The sequence below is a fragment of the Channa argus genome, chromosome 7 (genome assembly GCF_033026475.1).
Source record: "Channa argus isolate prfri chromosome 7, Channa argus male v1.0, whole genome shotgun sequence".
Lineage (NCBI taxonomy): Eukaryota > Metazoa > Chordata > Actinopteri > Anabantiformes > Channidae > Channa > Channa argus.
This window is the reverse complement of record NC_090203.1, coordinates 9,353,177-9,376,306: the sequence shown is the minus strand read 5'-3', so window position 1 is coordinate 9,376,306 and position 23,130 is coordinate 9,353,177. Positions and strand designations below refer to the sequence as shown.

The window sequence follows — 23,130 nt, the reverse complement described above, 5'->3', positions numbered from 1 at the left end:
ATTGTCTCAAGAGCTGTGCTTCGGTCTTTCTGTTCCTGCAGTTATGCTTCTCCTTTTGACCATCTTTTTTTGCCGAGGGTTTGCAGAATCCTCACATCTCCAGTCTTTGTTTTCATTTTTTATACACATACTATTTTACTCCCAGTACACTCATGAAAGGCATCTATAAACGAGATGAGACAACAGGCAGTGAATTACAAAGCACTCAAAGAGTGCATACTAATGCCAAGGCTGCAAAACCATCTAAATTCATTCCATTAATAGAAACTATTTTAAAATTTGACATGCTGATTGGCTGATGGTAGCCAATTATTTTAGATTTCCAACATGGCTGGCATGTTATATTTTTGTATAAAGATAAATTTCAGTTCAGTCAACATAACTGAGACAAGCACTGAGTTATTTTGAATGGAATTTGTCATGTTTGTCATGTTACTACAGTGCCAGACATGCCTTAAAAGTCATTAGACACATCAGGTTATTCTTCAATGCATAATATTTTTACACTTCATAAGGAGGGCAGTGTAAATTTGTATATTGTTGGATAAGCCAAATGGTCAGTTTAGTTAAAATTAGACAAAGTCTGTAGCAATCATTGCATATGATGTGATATATGAATCTAATAAGGGACATGACGAACTTGACGAACGTTTGTCTATGTTTACTCTTGCCCATCTCAGGGTTATCTGTATAGAAGGGGAAAAAATGAACGATGGTGGAAAATGTGTCAAAGTGTGAATAGATTTAACCTGAATGTAGAATGAAAGAATCAATAGGAAAATATTTTTCAAATCAGGACTAATGGCTTCCTCTTTGACTTATTCAAATTACACAGAAATCTGTCATGTGAGTGACAAAATCCAAAATAGAATGACAGACAGACAAAACAGGATTACATAGAAGACCTACTTGGTAGAGGTGGGAATAAGTAAATAAAATAAAGTCCTACTGAGAGAAACTGAACTGAATACACACTATACTGCCGACTCCATATTAAATGATGTTTTATTTCCTGAAGATTCTGACGAACAATCGATCATGCTTTACAAAAATGGCACAAAGATATGGGCCTCCTAGGATAAATCAATATGTTCACAGATCCTGCATTGCTTACGTTTTGAAAATATGAGTTATGTCTACTGATACAGACACTGATATGCATCTCTGCTCTGCCTTGGCTCTGCTTCAGGTCTGCTGAGACTTGAGGAACTGGTCCGCCACTTTCTCATCTCCCGGGAGACGTTGTCAATCAGGATGCTGGATGACAACCTGGACCCTACGTCACTACTAAAGGAGATCCGTGACGACAAAGTGGCCACCATCATCATTGACGCCAATGCTTCTGTCTCTTATCTCATCCTCAAGAAGGTCAGCGCTTTCAAGCATCAGTTTTCTTCAGATCTGCCCACACACATGCAGGCATCGAAGTTACTGTTGTATACAGTACGCACAGTAACACTCGAGGGGATTTCTCTTTTATGTATCTATTTGGGAAACAGGTTACAGTCATGAAGGGCAAGCAGAGCTTACCGTCTGTAAAATAATAAAACAACTCCTCTCAAGGCTCCACAGGCTACACATTTGTTGTTGTAACAGAATTAACAACAATTTATACCTTCTCTTCCCTCTGGGGCAGCACAGTGAAGAATATTCATGCATGTCTGCCAGTAACAATCACTTACACTTCTAAGAAAAACTTCTAAGTATTTGATTAAAAAAAAGAACATCTTTTGCTGTGGTGCAGATGTTACCCATTCTTGTTCTAATTCATGGTACGGTCTGTAACGCCCATAGCCAGCACAGTGAGTCATAGTTTGAATGTGTATGGGATGTTTTAACTGGGCACATTTGAGCGTCTGTCTGCCCTCAGCAAAATTTCCTAGTGTTAGCCCAATGATGTGAAACTGTGATTAACGTATGCTCCTTCTCTCTCTCCCACATTTTCTTCTACTTTGTCCCACAACTGTCTCCTTTGCCCTCTGCCTCTCAATAACTCCACTCTTATGCCCTTGCTGTCTCCCTCTATCAATACTTCTACATTCTCCATGTTTCTCTCTCTCCACATTTTGTATCCCATGTGCATCTGCCTAATTTGTTCATGTTATTCTCTCTTTCTCTTTGTCCTACAGGCATCGGAGCTGGGGATGACATCAGCATTTTATAAGTACATCCTCACCACCATGGTAAGAACACACTGCTCCTTCCCCTGTTTCATCTTCTATTTCTCCTTTTACACTTGTTCCTCATTCCTCCTCGTCTTCTATCCCATCATGAGCAAGAAAAGGTGCCAAGGCTAACGAGAAAGTATTCGATAAAGGGAGAAGAGAGAAGTGACAGAGAGAGAAAAAAGGGAGAGGAGATGAAGGATGGGCAGAGGGAAGGAGAGATATATAAAAAGGGGTCTGAGGTGAAGGTGATGACAGATGTGTTGTGCCCTTTTTCTTGTGCCACCTGCCACCTTCTTTACGCTTCTGGTGTTTTCATCCACCTCTTTGACACATTCCCTTCCACTTCTACCACTGAATTAATGTGTCACTTTATGCCGTATGCCTGATTTTTATTTTCCTCTCCCCTCTCCGCCTTCTGTACATGATGCGTTCTTGTGCAATACCTCGCCTTGTGTGTGTATTTCTGAAATGCTACAGGAGTCATTTCAATCAACCTCTCTCCCCTGTATCATTATTTCCCTTTTCCTAGCTGTCTGTATCCTTTTTTCTCTCCATCAGATATTAAACACTGTCACTCCCTGTACCTTCTCTTTTGCTTTATCACAGTCTTCTTTGCAGAGTATTTTTTATCTGTGCTAACATTTGATACAACATTGTCGCTCACCTGAATTTTCTCTCTCTCTTTGCAATATCCCTATGTCAAACCTCCTTCCTTTCTCTAGGACTTTCCCCTACTGAGACTAGATGACATAGTGGATGAGCAGTCCAACATTGTGGGTTTCTCCATGTTTAACACAACCCATCCCTTCTATTTGGAGTTCATCAGGAGCCTCAACCTGTCTTGGAGGGAGGGCTGCGACCTAACGTACCCCGGCCCTGCGGTCAGCCTGTTAGACGGAGAAATACTCATGCATGCACATATTAAGGAGTAATTTTTATGGCTTTGTGTGTCTGCCACATAACCTTAGGCTACTTAGGTCCTCACACTGATTCATTGAAAAGTTAAGGAGATTCAGCTAGTTTCTTGCTTTATATAATGGGTATTGACGTATCCACTTGTTTACTCATACCTCACATTCATTCTCTCTTCCCTCTTATTTTTTGCCTGTTTCCTCCTATTTGCCTTCCTTTCTCCATCCTTGTTAAATATTCAATCATCTGTGGTAATGCTCCTCTTTCCTATTTTCCTGGATGCATTTACCCCTTGACTCTTCCTCTTTCATTCCTATGTTTCTATTCCTCTTTCTGTCCTTGTCCCCCCTTCCATACTGCTTGTGTTTTCACTTCCCCTTCCACAGCTTTCGTCAGCACTGATGTTTGATGCGGTGCATGTGGTGGTGGGGGCGGTGAGGGAATTGAACCGCAGTCAGGAAATTGGAGTGAAGCCTCTCAGTTGCACCTCACCTCAGATATGGCAACATGGGACCAGTCTTATGAACTACCTGCGTATGGTAAAGGCTTGCTAATTCTACAGTTGTTCAGTATATATTTTGTGCAATCACCAGGTGATTTGTGTGCTCACGAACATGCATATGCATACATCAGTAAACTTTATTAAATGTATATTTCTTTTAAAATCAATATGTGTGATATTCACATCCATTGTAGACAGTTACTGTGGCTCCATTGGCTCATTTGTGATGTACCCTTCCCTATATGTGGGTCACAACATCTGTGCCTAATTGTACAGTATCTGAGCACAAGGAGGAGGATATAGTGGCAGCGTAAGAGCAAGATGGATAAAGACAGAGAGGGGTAACTGGAGCACAGACATTTAGTTCTCTGTCGGACAAAACAAAACACTTGAAGACCTCACCTTGGCTCAGGGAGATACTATACTATAGGTATTTTCAGAGAGAAGAAAACTCCTAAACAGGTGCCAGATTAGTTTGCTGCAGTCCTGCTTCAAGTTGACCCGAATATTTTTGCTTCACAGTGATATAAGGTAGCAGGAAGCTGAAATCCTCCCGTTTTATGTCCAGCCACAAATGTTTTGATACTTTTGTTTAAAAGTACTCAATTAATGACTCAATTAATGACTATCACAGCTATGGCTAATTTATTTCAAATGGCTTTTTGATAAATGACGATATTATAAGTACATTTTGTATCATCCTCATCTCATGTTGCATGTAACCTCTGTTTTTTGTTGTTCTTTGTCATCTCCCATCTCCGGTTGTTTGTGTCTTTCTCTCATCGACGACCTGTTGTCAAGGAAGCCCAAGCAGCATATCTCATTGCGGTGCCCCACTGGCCCGACATCTGTCTTTGTTAGTCAGCATCATGGTGTACTCCATCTTCAGCACTGTGCCATTCATCATAGATCTTGCTAACTGTGCCAGCACCTGGGTTTTGGAGATGCAGCGCTGAGCTGTGAGGTGCAGTTCTCAGTCTTATTAGAGAGCTGTTGTCTGTGTGTGCTGCTCTATCAGAGCCTTTCGCTCAGTCACCTTCTCCTAGTTCAAAACTGATGGTCCCTGTCTAGTTGTAAATATTTCCTCTTTCTTTCTTGCTCTTTCCTCCTCTTTTACCTTCTTCTCTCTACCCACTTAAATACTGTCTTTTTACCTAATCGTGATGAATTGTGAGAAGAAGATTGTCTGTATTTTTCTCCCCCCTCACTCTTCTTGGTCTGCCTGCCAGGTGGAGTACGATGGTCTAACAGGACGTGTGGAGTTCAACAGCAAAGGTCAGAGGACTAACTACACCCTGCGGATCTTGGAGAAACACAGAGGAGGCCACAAAGAGGTTAGGAGTCACCTGTTATCATGTAGCAGTCAGGTCATATTGCCCATAGGCTTTGTGTCATCTGGGCAGGCATTTAACTCAGAGGTCACCCTCATCACGAATTCCCCTGATAGTAGCCAAATATCCTTAGTTTGTGTTCGTTTGATGCGTTTAGGCTGCTGGTACAGTATGGTAACCTACAATCTGAAGTAGCTCAAAATATGTGTTAACATTTGTTTTATCTGAAGGCTATATGAATACAACAGCTGCCTGCATAGTCAACCAACTGAATTCCAAAAGAACACTAAACTTTCAGCAGATATTGTGTGTTGTATTGTCAGACTTTTTTCTGCCTCTAATTTGTTTTTCACAGCTACAGCTGGATGTATTCTGATGCTTGTCTTCATTTTCCTCCTATGGCTTAAAACAATTAAGCTTATTTGCAGAAATGAGTGTTTGCAAGTGGCCCTCAGCTCAGTACAGAGTGAATATGTAACGTAAATTTAACTACAGTAAGTTTGAGTTCATTCTGTGTGTACTGTAATTACATGGGGTCTTAATTGAGTTTATTTTTGTCTTCATCCCATGAAGAATAGGATTCCCTTCCAGCTTAGTTTTTAACTGTATTATCTTTGGTGTAATTTGAAATTGTTTACTTGAACTTGCCCGAATCAGATTTTGCAGTTGACATAAACATTCATTTCACAACACAAATGCAAAACATTAAAATGTTATATGAGTATTTTAAAAGGGTTTCCTGTTATACTCATTTTTAGAAGCCTCACCTGCAGTTTTTGTGCAGTTGTTGTGCATACTGTACTGGAAATCCAATCTGAGTCCGATGTAGGTACAGTAGTGTTTGCAGGACTAATCCTTAAAAAAAATACTACCATTTGGCACTCTTCAGTGGATATCTGTCATGACAATCATGTCAGATTGTGTCACTGTTTTGATTGCAGCCAAACTGTATTAGTCTTTAAATGAGTAATAACAGGCTTGTGTCCCTTTTGCTGAACAGCAGACAATATGACCAGAAGTAGAAATCACTTGATATCTGTAAATGGTTAAACTTACTCAGCAATATCTATCTGTCATAACATCAGCCACCACAAACTTTTGCTCCTACCACACCAGCCCAGGCTTTAGAGAGTCTAGCATTGAACTGAACAAGGCTGTGTTTTATTGCTTAGACATCAGCCTTTAATTTTTAAGAACATTTTGTTATTTATTCTTTCAGAAGTCACATCTTCTGAATTATTTCTTCAACACATATATTCCTTTTCATTTCTTTTCCTAGACCAGGTCTTCCCAGCAATTCTGAGCATTTGATCATTTCCATCTAATAGTTACAAAACACAACATATTTGTCAAGGTTAGGTGGACACTGTGAAAGCCTGAATTAAATGTTTACTGAGTCAACAAATTAGGTGTTTAGGACCAATTTGCCACATGTCAATGAAGACTTCTCCACTGAGCATTAGATGCAAAGATGTGGGAAGATAAAAATCAAAACGCATTTCACCTGCATTTTAAAGTCAAGATTAAATGAAGCGTAAGTGCACAAATCACTGCAGATCCAGTCTGAGGGAACTGTGTTGTGGTTCACTGACCAGAGGAAACACTTCCTTTTTATATGTCTTCTTCATATTTACTATAGGTCATCTGCCTCCCATGTTAACACAAAATGTCACCTGATAACTACATTTAAATCTGGACTATAACTTAGTGGGGGAGTTAGTTGTTAATTAACATTTTAACTCTGCCCACCTCTCTGCACAGCTGCGCTCCCACCCTGTAGGCAGGCAGTGTCTGTTCATGGAGAAAGGACCACTCTTAAATGTCAGGGCAGGATAAAGAGAGTCGTAGAAAAAAACTGTGATTCTGTCTGAGGAGTCATTACCTCTCCTGTGACCTATTGAAAGATGTACAGTAATATCTTCTAAAGAAATGCCTCTGAGAGCTGCGGTTCTACCCCTGCTCACTAGTTAGGTCATAATCACACATTTATGTTCCTAAGTGACTTTACTGTCTCCATAAAATGGAAATATGTGAGCTGTTTTTATGCAATTTAGGAAAGGTATTAGTAAAGGAAAATAGACACAGCAATGAAGCTCTTGACATTCACTGCTTTTTATTATTGTCTTTGCCATATTGTCCCAGCTCATTGCTCTGCTTGTAAACATCAGTTTTGTTATGTTTTCTTTTTTAACAATGGTGCCTAGTAAAAGTATGTGGATGGCTCCAATAGGAACAATTAGAGCAATGTCCCTATACTGTACAGTATGTAATAGTATGGCATAAAATTTTAAACATGCAAAGATTTTCTATAAAATACGTTAATAGGGTTAATGCACTCACTGCTTATTTGCTATCGATGATGTGGAGCCTGAGACAACAGTAAAACAGTTGCAGGGAAGTTCCAGCCAAGTGCATTATTTATCCCACAGTAGTAATTGATTTTCTCTCACTTTCTCTTCTGTTTTAGATTGGGATCTGGTACTCCAACAACACCCTGGCAATGAACTCCACAAGTCTGGATATTAATGTCTCAGAGACCCTGGCAAACAAGTCCCTCATTGTCACTACCATACTGGTAAGGTCGCATTCCCTGTACCTTCTGGAACAACATGCTGGTGCGGTCAGAGTTGTTTTTGTGTTGCTGCAGCAGCCCATGCTGTGTTGTGGTTGTCTCTGTTAATTTTACTGTCACTGTGGCTGTCATAGAAACTGACACTGAGCTCTGAGAAAGACATGTTATTAGATTTGAACTGACAAAATATGGCTCCTCAGAAAATGTCAAAAAATTACAAGTTGTCTATTCTTGGTTTCCATATCAGTAATATCATATCTGAAAATCAATAATGTCTTACATGATGCTGCTCGATCGTTTTCAGTTTGAAGTAGATGTGCAAAAACTCATTGACAGCATATTTCCACTTTTAATGCTGCAGTTCTTTCATATACTAGATGGTAGCAGTGTTTTCATTTGTAGCAAGTGCATTCTGTACATGTACAGGTACATTTGGTCACACATTATTACAGCCTTCAACTGAGGTTTCTGTATACATGACGCTGGTGAAAAGAATTCTTACTTTTGCTGAATGTCAGGAATAGTTTGGTATTTTGGGAAATAAACTCATTTGCTTTCTTGCAAGATGAGAAGATTGATGAAAAGAAACTGTACCACTCATGTGTCTCTAGAGTAAATATGAAGCTGCAGTCAGTTACTGTAGTTTGAATGATTGAACAAACAAGCTGAAACATGTCATTTAGTCAACCCTACATGTTAGTTTTTTTAACATAAAATACACGTAGGATAGCTGTTTCACCCTGGGCTCTTGGTTATTGGGCCAACCTGATTGGCTCTTGGTTATTGCTTCATATTTAACAGAAGGAGATTAAAGTGTTATTGATCTTTACATCTAACATGGCCAGAAATCAAATTGGCATATTTTTCAGAATGTCCCACCCTTCCGTCCCCCTTGTCCAATCAATTATTGATGTAACAGTTAATGCAATAAAATTGAAATCTCTGCTTTTTAAACATAGAGCCTTGCATTTTAGTAAGTAATCTTTTTTGTAATAATAATAATAATAATAATAAGTTAGATTTGAAAACCGCTCATGTCCCCCATGTTCAGGAAAACCCATATGTTATGCGTAAAAACAACTACCAGGATTTCCAGGGCAACGACCAGTATGAGGGCTTCTGTGTCGACATGCTTAGGGAGCTGGCAGACATCTTGAAATTCTCCTTCAAGATCAAGCTGGTGGACGATGGGCTGTATGGGGCTCCAGAGCCCAACGGCTCGTGGACTGGCATGGTTGGAGAGCTAATCAACAGAGTGAGTACTCCCCCCCTCTCTCCCTCCTTTACTCTCTCTATCTGACACACACACAGAAACATGGTTAAATCTTCCAAACAGTGTCCCTACAAACAGAAACTTACTCACACACACCCGCCCACACACATACAGGCTCATTCTGTAGCCCCAAACCACAACTCTGCTGTAAATTCGTATGTCTCAAATTGCCCTCAGAGAGGAGTAAGACTCTTATCTAGGACAAAAGCTGACTTGAAAATTCCCCAGAAGAGAGTGTAGCATTGCCTAAAATTGTCTGCACCATCTTTCCTCTCAGTAAACGTCCCCTATCTTAGCCTGTCCCCCTGTTTTTCCCCTCGTCTATTGCGAGCCTATTGCGCCTCTGAAAGTCACTCTGGTTGAAGCAAGCTAATGACAGAACCTCTCTACTTAATTACCATATGGTATACTTCAATTACCAGACTTTGGTCCCTGTGTGGGGCCTGCCATGCTGGTGCTTCCCCAGCTCTGCACACTCCCTCCCTCTCCCTGCCTCCACTCCAATGCCTGATCACTCAGCTCTAATTAGCAGCCCATGTTCATCAATTAGCTTTTAATGGAAGAGATGGAAGGGGAGCAGAGCAACCAGAGACCTTCAAGGTTTTATACAGGTGGAAAGACCAGCGACCCAGTGCTTACTTGCAATTAGTCTCATTTAGACATGGATAATGATCGTGTGCTAGAGGGAAAGACAAATTGTGCACGTCTTTAAGTTTATACTAATATTTTTTTCATCAGTCATTTTTCACCTGGGAAACATTTTATACAAACAGAGCATCTCATCCACACAGTGCAGCATCAAGTGTCTTTCTATTTCTGCAGTTGCCTGAACATTTATTGTTTTTCTTCATGACTCATCTCTGCTACCTCTGTCGTTCTCTTGTCCTCGCTACTCTCCATCTATCCTCTGTCAACCCTACAGAAAGCAGATCTGGCTGTGGCAGGCTTCACCATCACGTCAGAGAGGGAAAAAGTTATTGACTTCTCTAAGCCTTTCATGACCCTGGGGATCAGCATCTTGTACAGAGTTCAACTGGTGAGGGTGCTTTCTAGGTCTGAAGGGTGCATGCGGGGTGAAAATCACTACTGATCTTATACTGGACTCACACTGGGTCACATAAAATGCAATGGGCTACACTTGTAAGATGAGGCTTTTGTGCAATAGTTGATCTCTTCTTAGGAAACTGACGATGATGTCTACACTGACATTTCTAGCTGTAATTTAACTCGCTGTGTAACTGGGAAACAGTGGCAGCTTTACATTGGTAATTAGGTTTTGGGTGTAAGCCAAGTATTCTTTAGCAGCGGGCATTATGAAATGATGGGTTTATGGATTGTAGCATTAATGTATCAAAGCACTGCAGAATTAACAGCAGGATTCAGTGAATGCCACTGCCCTCCTGTGGTACAAAAGGGACATTTTTTGACTGCTGAGACATGACACTTTCTTCTTTAACACAGTTTACATTTTTCTCTCTCACTGTCACTGCCTGTCTCTGTCTCTAGTGTACCACTTCTCTTTTTCTTTTTTTCTACCAGGGACGGAAGCCAGGTTACTTTTCCTTCCTTGACCCCTTCTCTCCAGCTGTTTGGCTCTTCATGCTTCTTGCCTACCTGGCTGTTAGCTGTGTACTCTTCCTGGCTGCAAGGTCAATACATTACATTACCACTGTTCAAGAATGGAATAGCAACAAAACAATTCCATTCATCAAAGAACCGAATGATAAAAAACAATCCAATTCTTTGTGTACGTTTGTGTTACACTGTTGTACTAAATCAACTGTCCAATTTTCCAGCGTTTTCCTCTTATTTTCCTATCCTCATATGTGAGTGTAAAAATTCAAAGCTGGATTGTTGTGATTAACTTGTATAACCTAAATGGTACAACAGCCTGTTTTTATTGAAATACATATTTAAAATGTTACAAAATCTGTGTTTCAACACAGAACTAAATGAGAATCACCTGACTACATATTTACACAAATCACACAGTGTTTTTATATAGATGTGCTTTCATTTTCATCATGAGCAGCTGGGTGCTTAAACAAGTGAGTTATTTCTGCACACTGCCAGCACGGCCTTTTTCTTTTTATGCTGCTTCTTTTCTGGGTTTCCACTTTCTCTCCAAAGGTTTGTTGATAGCCCAAGTATCAGATATATTTTCTGTTGTGATGGCAAGTTACAGGTTGCGCCAGCCCAGTTGTTGGCCTATTAAAAATAAAGTTAAGTTTGGGAAAAGCCCTTGCAAGCTTTAGCAAGCTGGTTCCACTGGAAAAAACTCTTCACTGTGCTCGCACTGAGCCTAGGTTACCTGTCACATATCTGTCTTTTTTTTTAACCTTGAATCATATGACAGAGGTACAGCTGTACCTGTGTTTCCTCATCAGGCTGAGCCCCTATGAGTGGTACAATCCTCACCCATGTCTGCGAGAGCGCAGGGACATGCTGGAGAACCAGTACACCTTGGGAAACAGCCTGTGGTTTCCTGTTGGAGGCTTTATGCAGCAGGGGTCAGAGATAATGCCCAGAGCTCTGTCCACCAGATGTGTTAGTGGGGTGTGGTAAGTTAGTGAATGGCTAGTTTATTTTTGCATGCATGTAAGGCTAAATCCCCTCTCTCTAAAATGTGATTTGCTTACTGTTTGACCTTTACTTTGCAGAGTAATGTATGTGCACTTTGCCACTAGACATTAGTCACTATTATTTTCACTTTCACCTTTTAATCTCAGTTTAAGATTTATAAAACCATGACTTTTGAAATTAAAACCAGTGTCAGAGCCAGTCGTGTACTGAAACATATATTTATACATATATGTATATGTATTTGTATATATAGTTGGACACACACAGACACACACACAGACACACACAAACACACACACATAGCCGTATGTCACCTTTTCCTTCCCGTCTTCTTCTTACAGGTGGGCCTTCACTCTAATCATCATCTCGTCCTACACGGCCAACCTGGCTGCCTTCCTGACTGTCCAGAGGATGGAAGTTCCCATAGAGTCTCCAGACGACTTGGCCGACCAGACCAACATAGAATATGGTACCATCCAAGGAGGGAGCACCATGACCTTCTTCATGGTACTGTAACTAAAAAAAATGTGTCCCTTTGTTTTGTGATTTTTTTTTAATCATTATTTGTGTGTAAGTGGTGTATGCGTGTCTGTTTGTAGATGTTAGATTGTGTTGTTTTTTATTGCAGTTGGAATTACTTCAGAATCTGACAACTTTATGAATTGCCCCATTAGCAGCCATTTTTTTTAAAGCAGTTTAGTGTTTTTGTGTGATTTAATGGCTTGTTTCTGTCTTCAATCCCATATCCAGAGTGAGTGGTTCCCCTCATAAATGCTACCATATCTTTGAGTTCCTCTGTCGTTTTCTTCCTGACTGTTTGTGTTTGTGTTAAGTGGCTGACTGGCTGTATTTGCTTATGAGGCCGCTTCTGGCATTTGTGTTGGCATCTGTGTTTGTCACAGAGTGTGTGCCTCTGTGTGTGTTTGTCTTTCAGCTTAGGTATATTTGTAAATGCAAGTATGTGTAGGTAATTTTTTTAAAATACTGCATATGCAAGTACAATATGTGTATTCATGGAAGATGTAAGTGTGTGTGTTTTACATTCTCCTGGTGTTTGTCTATATAGAGGTTAAAAAAAGTGGCTTTGCCTACGTAAATCAGTTTTAGTGCTACAGTGCATTACCCTATTTAATGCCTACTCCCACATGCACATATATGAACACTACACTCCCACTTTAAGCCACACAAATGCCGCCCTCTCAACTCTTTTCCTTTATTCTCATACACAAGACGCAGAGATAAGACATGTACTTGTACACTTTAAACACTTAATCCTGTTTTGGAGCTTGCCATATTTTGATAAGTGCTAAACCACCTCCTGTGTGCTGATTTACCTCCATCTGGATGAAAGATGATGCATCAGCTACGCCATGAGCAAGTAATTTGTTGCTTTGATTCACCTTTGTTTTCCCCCTCCATTCCTCTCCTTTTTGGTTCTATTTGCCATTGATGTTTTACTTTGCTTGTTGTTAATAACACTGGATTTCCTATGCTTCTCTCCCATGGTTTATCTAGGATGCACCCTTCTCTTTCTCTTTTTGTCTCCCTTCTTTCATTATTATCGTCCTCCATTTTATTTCTGCCTCAAAGACAGATGATAGGACCTGCTGGGAAGCGAACACACATCTGTAGTTAGTGTTGAGTTTCCATTGTAATTTTCTCTTTCCTCCACAGAACTCTCGTTATCAGACCTACCAGCGCATGTGGAACTACATGTACTCAAAACAGCCCAGTGTATTTGTGAAAAGCACAGAGGAGGGCATTGCTCGCGTCATCAATTCCAAGTATGCCTTTCTGATGGAGAGCACCATGAATGAGTACCACCGAGGCCTCAACTGTAATCTCACACAGATTGGGGGTTTGCTGGATACCAAAGGCTATGGCATCGGCATGCCACTGGGTAATAATACTAACACATAATTTTGGCACCTTAAATTTCTTGTAGCATATATTGTTACACTCCTTAAAGAAGCCAAATTCTGCTATTGTGTGTTTTCTGTGTAACATAACCGTTGTGATGATAGGTGTCTATAAAAACAATTATGCACTTATATAGCGTTTCTACCAATTGGTACTCAAAGCACTTTACACTGCTTCTCATTCACCCATTCGCACCCACTCTCACACATTGATGGGGAAGCTGCTATGAAGCTGGCCAAAGGTAGAAACTATGTTGGGGTTCAATGTCTTGCTCAAGGACACTTCGACGTGTAAGTTGTAAACTTGAGCTGAACATTTGTAGAAGAAGTCGCACAAAAACAACATCTCATGTCTCTGTCTGCTCTGTGTTGCGAGTCATTTGCATTCAGCTGTCCAGTGGCTCTCACAAACCTTCTCTGAGCTCTACAAAAATGTTTCCAATAACAACATTGTTATCCAATTGAAGGACATAATTTTTGGGTTTGCCTTCCCGCGTACACAGTCACTACTCTGCTGGGAAACCAGGCTTCGGCTAGGGGGCCAAACAGAGCACAGTGGAAATGGAATGAGGGGTTCCCTAAGGGGACCAGGAGCTAAAATAAACAATAAACAAGTGTTTATATAGGTATATGAAAAGGTTTTTAAACCACACAAACATCAATATAGATTTTTGGGACAATGGATATGCCTAAGGGTTGAAGGCTGTGACTGGCCACAGATAAAACATAGTTGTCATGTCTTTGATTAGACCAATAATTAAAATCAGTTTACACCACAAGGTTTGTAACACCGCTGCATTATGTTATAGCAGTTGTGTGCCCCATCTGTGTGTTCTGAGCTCCATATATAACAGTTAGAAAGCATTGACAGAACACCAACTTTGGGATGTTACTCAAGTTGATGTTACACAAAGGTGAGAAATACAGTATTAACTTAAAGATGACATGTACATCCAGTGCATGTAAATCCTGCTCCTTAAGGACTTTCTCTTTGAGACCAAGGTTGATTTTCTTCAAGGCAGCTTGACTTGACTCAAGGACACAGTCATTAGTCTGCCAGCTGTTCACACTTGAGAGTGAAGTAGGTCACCTATTGCCCCACTGACCTCTTTGAGGAGCGAAGTGGGTATAAAGTCTAATGGACTTGTGAGCAGTCAGAGGTTATTTCAACATTAATCATGAGAAGGTATTTTGAATGTGAAACTCAAAACATCATCAACAAAATGAACGAAAACTCATTAACTCACTGTGGGAGAGGCAGAAACACCTGCTTGAGATCATTACACTGAAAAGACACATGTAGTTGCACTGATTTGTGAGAGATTATATCTGAAAATGTCTTGTACGTGGTGGGTTTATTTTTTTTTATCTAAGGGATTAGTACATATTTCAAGTGGGAGTAATGAACATGCAGTTAATTGCTTTTCCACACATGGCTCCTCTAAAGCTCCTTTTTCCGCAGAGGTGGTGTCACTGGTATCACAGGGATCTGTTTTTACGAAGAGGAGGAAGGAAGAGGATGAAGTCAGATAAGACTGATGATAGATAGAACCATGGTGATTCTGCAGCACAGAGAGCAGACACAGAGGAAAAAGACATCTTGAAGTAGACTTAGGGGAAAGACATTTGTATATGAGTTCACACTAATTACAAATAAGGCATTTCCTTTTAATTAAATTTAAAGTGATAGTTTCAAATTTTGATTAGTGCTGTTTCCCCTCCTCTTGATGGGGGATAGATGATAATTACTTTTGAAGTTGGTAAGCTAAATGTAAAGCTACAGCCATGAGATGTTTAGCTTAACAGCCTAAAGTCTAGGAAGGGGTAGCCTGGCTCTATTCCGAGATAAATTAAATGAGGTTTTAAAACATACAAGATATTACAATAATTAATGGGATTTATAGGTGCTGGAAGGCTGACTTGATTTACCATTTGGATAGCATTAGGAAAGCTGCCTCCAGTTTCCAGTCTTTTTGCAAAAAACACATATCCTCTCGTGACTGAAGCTCAATCTATAATAGGATCAAAAGAAATCACAGCTTTACATCTGCAATTTGTCACTGTCTGTAACTACAGTACATGTTTATGTCAAAATAACAAACACGTGGCCACAGCTGATATTCAAAAATGCAACAAGATAGAAGAAATATACAATCACAGGGTCCTACTTATAAAGCCTGAAACTAAACCAGCCTTACGCTTAAAGCTGCCTGCTTCTGAGCAGCTAGCTCAGTTGAGGTAACATGGTATATTTTTGTGTCCATATAAAAAGTAATATTTATTACTTACTATATAATGTTACATAACATGATGCTCAACACTGCTTAGGGTGTGCTGATGGACAGTGTCCAGCATCACTTCTGGTTAAAACTAAATACAAATGCATCCATGATGGCTGCTTATTAAATGATTCACTTTTGTTTACAACTTTGTATAGTAAAAGTTTTACCATTTCATTTATTTTTTAATTGTTGTTGCCTGTTTTTGTGTCCTCCACTGCTTTCCCCCACAGTCTCTCTCTCTCTCTCACTTACACCCACACACACACACACACACACGAACAAACACACCACAAACCACCACCATCCTATTCTACTCAGTTTAGTTCACAGCATGCTTTGTATGCTTTCTGACCAGCATCTGTATCACTGGCTTCATCTGGGTAATGTTAATGTTGCTCTTTATCTCTGACTAATCCTCTCTATATTCTCACCACGAGATCACTCTTACACGTCTGCAACAGCAGTTCTTTGACTGTGCTTCCTTCTTTTTTGTTACACTTTCCTTCATTTCCTCTCTTCATCCTCTTCTGATATAAGCCCACTCTCTTGTCTGGCCTCTGCTGTTGCACCTTTTCTATTCTGCACCGCTTGGCCTTATCCTGTTTTTCTGTCATTCTTCAGGGTCTCCATTTAGAGATGAGATCACGCTGGCCATCCTCCAGCTGCAGGAAAATAACAGACTGGAGATACTAAAGAGGAGGTGGTGGGAGGGAGGCCAGTGTCCCAAAGAGGAAGACCACCGTGCCAAGGGTCAGTCACCTGCAGCTGTCGGCCTCCTCTCTCTCTCTAATGTCTCCAGTAATAGTTTTCTCACTCTCTGCTACAGTCCAACAATGACTTATGTCCCTGTGAAGGGCACTTAGCTCAATCTAATTTCCCAAATGTCTTCTGTTTGTCTCAGGTGGAATGTAATGGGGATTTTATTAGAATGACTGTCTGTTTTTGCCTCAGTTAAAAGTGTGCGTGTGAGCATTATATGTCTGTGCTGCTTTAGATGACAATGAAAATGCCTCATGACTTATGCCACTGTTGTCAGGGGAAAATCTCTCTAAAATAGTTTAGATAACATGAAATACTTAATGCCTGGCATTTCTGTGTCATTGAGCTTCACCTGGACAATCAACCATTCCAGGATCTTATAATTCAGTTATTCATTCAGCCATTTCATCTTAGGTCATTTATTTTTAATTTAATTAGAAAGCACTCCAGCACTTTATTATTGCACTTGAAGCTGCAGAAGCTGAAAAATCCAGATTTTTGTCTATTATGATTTCCGCTCCATATATGCTGGATCCTATACTTCCAATAAAGCGACGTGATGTTGTGTTGTTTTTCTCATAAATACAGTGAGTAATAAGTAGTATAACAGTGTTGTGGTAAACAGGTATTTTCTTTATTGCTGGAACAAGAAGCTCTTATTTGGCTACAACTTGCAATTTGCCAATGTACAGCTACTATAGTTCTGTCTGAAGATAACAAAATCAGGCTATGAGCCCCGACACATTTGCATCTATTTTTTATCTGTGCAAACACCTAATGGTAAAAAGCAAAGTTGTGTTTTCAGAAACTCACTCAATTCATATTGTTGTTTTTACACTTGAATATTTGTGCAGGTTTAACAAACACAAAACAGTGTTAATGTCAGAGCTTTACATGTGCTTGTAGGCTGATTGTCTTACTTTTGGACCAAGCCAGGGTGTTAATGCTATACTAACTAGTAGCTTAATGATATACATTTTTATTTTATCTAAGACTTGGCAAGAAATCAAATAAGCAAATTTTCTTAAGTATTCCTGAAGCAGAGTTCCTGCTGAGCCATAGAAGAGACAAAGTATAACCACTGCTTTCACAGTCTGTGTAGAACTCCCATGACAAATTAAACCCATTGTCAGTGTTGGTGTTTTTGTGCTTGTGTTTGCTAAAGTGTGTCACCTGTGACCCACCCTCAGGTCTGGGCATGGAGAACATTGGAGGCATCTTTGTGGTGCTGATCTGTGGCCTCATTATTGCCGTGTTTGTGGCCATTATGGAGTTTGTGTGGTCGACGCGCCGCTCGGCAGAGACAGATGAGGTATGCCCCCATACCTGCCCTCGCCGACCCCACAGACACACCCCAGTAGGTTCCCATGGCATCCCGCCAGCCCTTTTAATTATGTTGGTGTGTGTGTATTTGTGTGGGCGCGCGTGTATGACAGAGTTAGATTTTCTTTCTTTGAATCCATTTGTGTTTTTTTGTGCTATAACTTCTGAGATTCAATGTGATATGTGCATGTGAGATGAAAGGAATGTGGAAGTATGTGGCACTGAACTGCTGCAGTGTCTAAAAATAATACAACACAGAGAATCTAATTTCATGTTGCATGTCCTGCCATGTGTGTCCTTTTAGTGTTTGGTGTTTAACAGTATGGCAGTAAATGTTTGTGAGCTAGACTTGATGGTACAGAGAAGCAATATTGAGAAATGCCAATATTTGCTTGCATAAAGAAGTAGTGTGATCTTTTTCCCTGGCATTAAATGTCATGATGTATCTTCTTTTACATGCCTCACATGTACGCTGGTATTCTTCGTTACCATTCTTGGATTACTTCTCACTCAATTCAACGTACATCTCACACTCTCTCTGACTCTCTCTCTCTCTCTCTCTCTCTCTCTCTCTCTCTCTCTCTCTCTCCCTTTCTGACACACACCTACCTCCTGTCATTCAACCATCAGTGTCTGTTCTCCAATAACGAGTACTGTTTCTGTTTATGTGAGCACATGACTTTTTATTATGGATTTGTGTTGTGTTTGTAGTGGACGTGTTGATGCATTTTGTTTGTCGTGTGTGCAAATTGCAGTAGTTGTGCTGTTGTTATTAGAAATATCTAAGTGCGAGTGTGCCTTTGTGTATGTGCACCTGAGTGTACGGGCCTGCCTGTCTGTTCATGGTGCATAGTGCCATAATGAAGTGCCCATAAACTAAACGGCATTTTGATGTTGTGTGTTTTTGAATTGTAATAACTCTCTCTGCTCCTTGAATACTCTCCCATCTCCCATCTCCACATCCTTCCCCATTATCTCATCATTTCCTTTTTCCCTCCCCATTTGTTGATCTTTGTACCCTCACTTCTCCTGTGACTTTTTGTTATCCCTGCCTTATTGTGTCTGTTCACACCGTATTAATTTGGTTTTCCTTTAATTATATTATTTTTGATCTGCTCTTCTTTTATGTACTACCTTACCACTGTCTTGTTCTGCTGCCTGCCTCGTGGCACCCTCCTACCTTTGCCTCCTTCCCTTGTCCTTCCCTTGTCGTTCTTTCCTCCCTACTTCCCTTTGTCCTCAAGGTGTCTGTCTGTCAGGAGATGATCACCGAGTTCCGAAACGCCGTCTCCTGTAAAAAAAGCTCCCGTATGCGCCGCCGTCGACCTCTCAGCAATGCAGTAGCCCTGCGTCACCCCACACGCATAGCTCTAGGGGCCCCTCGGCCTCTGCGCCTTGTCCGGGAGATGCGCCTCAGCAATGGCAAGCTCTATAGCGGAACTGGCCCCCTGACAGGTGGAACTGGAGGTGGAGCAGGAGGGACAGGCCCCTCAGACCTGGGGCCCGGGCCACAGCGGATTCTAGATGACCCACTGGGAGCAAACACCACCACACCTCCACCAGCCACCACTCCTGTAATCCTTCCTGCCCGCAGCTGCACCCATGTGCGGATCTGCCAAGAGTGCCGGAGGATCCAAAGCCTGAGATCAGGCAGCAGTATAGGATCAACCACAACAAGAATACCACCATCATCAGCACCCCTTCCCCGATTACCCCCACCCCCACCCCCATCCTCATCCAACACAGACAGTGAGGGTGGAGGGGGACCCAGCCCAAGGCGGCTACACCACAGTCCTCCCACTCATACCCCTAGACCTATTCCACCTCCACAGAGCAGCAACACCACAGACGTAATGGCCAACTAGGACTGAGAGCAGAGGCAGTGAGTGGTGTGAGAGAGTTGCAGTGACTGAGGGACATTTGTGCTGCTGAGAGAAAAACGGCTTGTTTAAACTGCTGAAATTCACCAGAGAATATAAGGAGGTGAGAAGCTGAGAAAATCTTTAAATGGAGAAAAACTGGAATACTGTACTGTAACCCTTTCTCCGACTGAGCTTGCAGCCTATGAATAGAGAATTTGCTACAAGCACTGTTAAAGCAGCTCGGACACATCTGAGTGGAAATGCACATGACCAGATGATGGTTCCCATCTCCTTCCTTTTTCTCTCCTTACTCCCCTCATTTCACCTTTAGCTTTGACAGTACTGGTTTTTTTCCACAGACTCCTCCCTGGAAGCTAGCAGCCCGTCTAATTGACCAAGGACATAGCATATCTTTATGCGATTTGCAACAAACTAAAAGACTAAAGACAGAAAAGTATTTCTTGGCTTTTTTTTTCCTTTTGTTGTCTCTTGTTTTGTTACCATTGTTTAAGTGAGAGTTATAACAGATGTGTGACAATATGGTGGATTATAACATATTAAGAAACTTGATTACAGCTATTTGTTTTCAAGAGTCTTGTGTTCCTCCCTGTGCCCTGTAGCTGCTTTTTGGATGATATTGCAGAAGGTGGATGACACAACATAATGCGAGCAGTAGCAGAGGAAACTGTTGGTCTGTCTTTCTTTACACTGTGCAAGTGTGTAGAAATTTGTGCTTCCTGTACATCTGTCCAGTGAGGAAAACCATGCACCCAGCAGCAGCGCCCTTCTACTCATATTTGTTAAATCAGATGGCCACAAAATAAGTCAAGAGGAAAGAGCAAGCAAGAGGCTTGTGAAATTTATGTCCCTCGTTATCCAGCATAATGCTTGCCAAGCCTTTACTTCTTTTTCAACTTTGTTCACAGAGTGTAAAAGAGAGCTAGAGACCACATGAGGTAAAACTAGAAAGGAAACATAGTCAAGAACAGCAACCAGAGAGACAGACTGAGGCAGAGTGTGAAAAGGACACTACGGAATTTGAATCAGAAATCCTTAACTGAACTACTTCCATTATTAGATCTTTCCTGATCTATTCATTCTGGGCATCTTTTAAAGGGCTTGTTAATGTGCCAGCAGGCTGGAGCTGCAGCTTCTTAGCATCTCTCTGTTTAACAGACAGACTTGGCCATCCACAGTTAAGGCTCCTGCCAGAGTGATAGACTCAACACAGCCTTGTCAATACCGTCTCAAGCTTTTGATCGCCTAATTACTCCTTTCAGTGGCGGGGGACTCATTCAGAAGGGAACCAAACACAGAAAAACATGCTGATAAAAAGATTTAGAAGAAATACATGTTTTTCCACTCTGGCTGGGTAGGGAATATTGTCCCTTAATTATGTTAATGTTACAGCCCTTATGTTCTGTGAAAATAAATCGTGACACTACAGTATATTAGCTATGGTGCTTAAAGGAATACACTGGTGGATTTGCATATTTTAGCCCTTTAACTATATATTATGATCAAACCTAACAATACAGTTGCACAATCACAAATCCATCACAGTCAATTGTAAAGCATGTTGGTGTCATTCCAGGTTTTTTTATTGTCAGTAAATCCCACAAAAAGCCAAAACAATATGTTAATCTGACTAATAAGTAACCAAAGCCTAATACAACCAACAGTGCATTTTTTGTTCAACACACACGAGATTAAGGCTCATGCACTTTTAACTCTTGTTTCAGTGATGTTTGCTAAAACATACAAAGTGCAGTTGTTTTAGGAATTTCTGGCTTTTTCTCTTAAAATTAAACTTTCAAGTTGTCAGTGGGATGAAATACATGTATATTTAGTTATTTGGTACTTTGAGAGTTATACTAATGCATTTTTTGGTTTTGGTCTTTTCATGGGAAGTTAAAAAAAAATGACACAGTTCTATTCTTCATCTTATATTTAAAACATGTTGTACGACCACCAGGCCGCATCATCCCCATTAGATCAGCTGTTTGTTGGCAGATAAATTACCTTTTTTACCCAGACTGAATTAAGTGCTTGTCTCCATTGATCTCAAGTAAAACAGAAAAGAGTGAGCAAATGAATGGCACCCACCTATTTACATAAGTCCATGACATATCAGAAGTTACTGCAGCATGATTCCCCGTAATTCATTTTAAATAGTATCGTTATATGCTCAGTGATGCTTTTACTGTAGGTCACTGACTCAGCAATGTCTTATTGTTCAGGGAATGTGTTGCAAATCAGCTCCTAAAATATTTCCTGCAGAATGATTCACTACTAACTGTTGTAGGGGGTTGGTTTGGTACACAGTCATTGTTAGGCGTGATCAGTGAAATACTGATATTCAAGATTTAAGGGTTGGCTGATGAAATGTTTTCAATTTATGATATGACCAAATTCCCTTTATCCTATTCAACACTTTCATATTTGTCAGCTCTTTCATGGTTTGACACCCTGACAGCAAGAGTATATGAATGTATTTTTTCGGCAGCTGATTCTCAATTCTCTAAAGGCCACTGTTTCCTGGTTTTCTGTACACATCAATGAAGGAAAATTAATGTTTTTGTTTTATTACCATTTGCTTAATTTGCTTCTAATTTGAATGAAATTTTCTCATTTGTTCTACAATCCTTGTCTGTTCTAACCTCCTGACTGTCACAAGTCTCTTGCATTTTCAGTTTAGCGTTAGCAGCTGATTTTTTTCCACTTGCAACAGCAGGACTCACTAGTGCAACAACATGACAGGATCCCTCACTGGTTTCGAAACTAATACATATTTCACGGTATATATGCACGCATAGATACAGTATATGTGAAGTAACATGTAGAAGCACCAGTTTGGACCTTTGGACCTGGACAAATACAATGGCTGCAAAATATGCAGGCATTGTTCTCTAGTCTAACATTGCATTAATGCATAAATAAGTATGTGTTTTGCACTGATTTTTCACAGTTTTGTTCCACATAATGAATGATAACATGGTTATTGTTACGGCAGAGGCAGGCCTGGGTTTGATGTCTCTCTCGCTTCTGTCTCTGTGTTCAAAATGCTGACTAGACAACCACAAGCTGAGCCATTTCCACAAGTATAAAAAAACTACTCATCCACAACATCTTAATTTTCGGATTCCCGTGGTGTCTAACGGCCAGATGAGTCTTTTCCTTGTCTTCTGTATCTGGATTCACAAAACCTGACTCACTGTGGGGCACCAGCTTCAAACCATCAGCTGAAAGCATCTGTTTACTGTAGATCATTACTGTGGAGAAGAAAGAGAAGAGTTTAAATCCTAAAAAGCCAAAATATATATGGATATCAAAGGGAAGGGAGGGTCACAAAACTAATGAAACGGAGTGTCTAAATGGTCACTCTACAAAACAATCCTTTTTGTTTACTTTTATGTGCTTTTCTTTGGTATTTTTTCATATTTCTATACTAGTGCTAAATGGATTAAAACTGATGAATATTATGATTAAATTGTTATTATTCCTATCGAAGAGCAAGATGGTGTGTGTGTGCTTGTGAGTGAGAGGTGGGGGATAAAGGTGCAATGATGTTCTTCAGAGAGAGGGCCCTGTTGTTCAAACCTATAGACAAAAACTTCTTTTGGAATAAAAATATTCAAACAGTC

The 23,130-nt window shown here is 40.5% G+C and overlaps 1 protein-coding gene across 9 annotated transcripts in view; it reads left to right on the top strand.

Moving 5' to 3' along the window:
• The window catches only part of grik5 (glutamate receptor, ionotropic, kainate 5), a 79,314-nt gene extending 56,184 nt beyond the window's left edge, over positions 1–23,130 (top strand). For 4 of the 9 annotated variants that reach the window (XM_067509453.1, XM_067509454.1, XM_067509450.1 and 1 more), the window contains 15 exons: positions 1,190–1,368; positions 2,130–2,183; positions 2,891–3,049; positions 3,467–3,619; positions 4,812–4,916; positions 7,381–7,488; positions 8,537–8,740; positions 9,681–9,794; positions 10,298–10,407; positions 11,146–11,319; positions 11,683–11,848; positions 13,016–13,241; positions 16,164–16,292; positions 17,492–17,658; positions 18,869–23,130. In XM_067509453.1, coding sequence (XP_067365554.1) covers positions 1,190–1,368; positions 2,130–2,183; positions 2,891–3,049; positions 3,467–3,619; positions 4,812–4,916; positions 7,381–7,488; positions 8,537–8,740; positions 9,681–9,794; positions 10,298–10,407; positions 11,146–11,319; positions 11,683–11,848; positions 13,016–13,241; positions 16,164–16,292; positions 17,492–17,658; positions 18,869–19,489 — 2,669 coding nt within the window. In that variant the 3' untranslated portion in view covers positions 19,490–23,130. Of the gene's footprint in view, positions 1–1,189; positions 1,369–2,129; positions 2,184–2,890; positions 3,050–3,466; positions 3,620–4,811; positions 4,917–7,380; positions 7,489–8,536; positions 8,741–9,680; positions 9,795–10,297; positions 10,408–11,145; positions 11,320–11,682; positions 11,849–13,015; positions 13,242–16,163; positions 16,293–17,491; positions 17,659–18,254; positions 18,292–18,868 lie in introns of all 9 variants that reach the window. The other 5 variants (XM_067509459.1, XM_067509455.1, XM_067509456.1 and 2 more) reach the window with 5 other exon arrangements.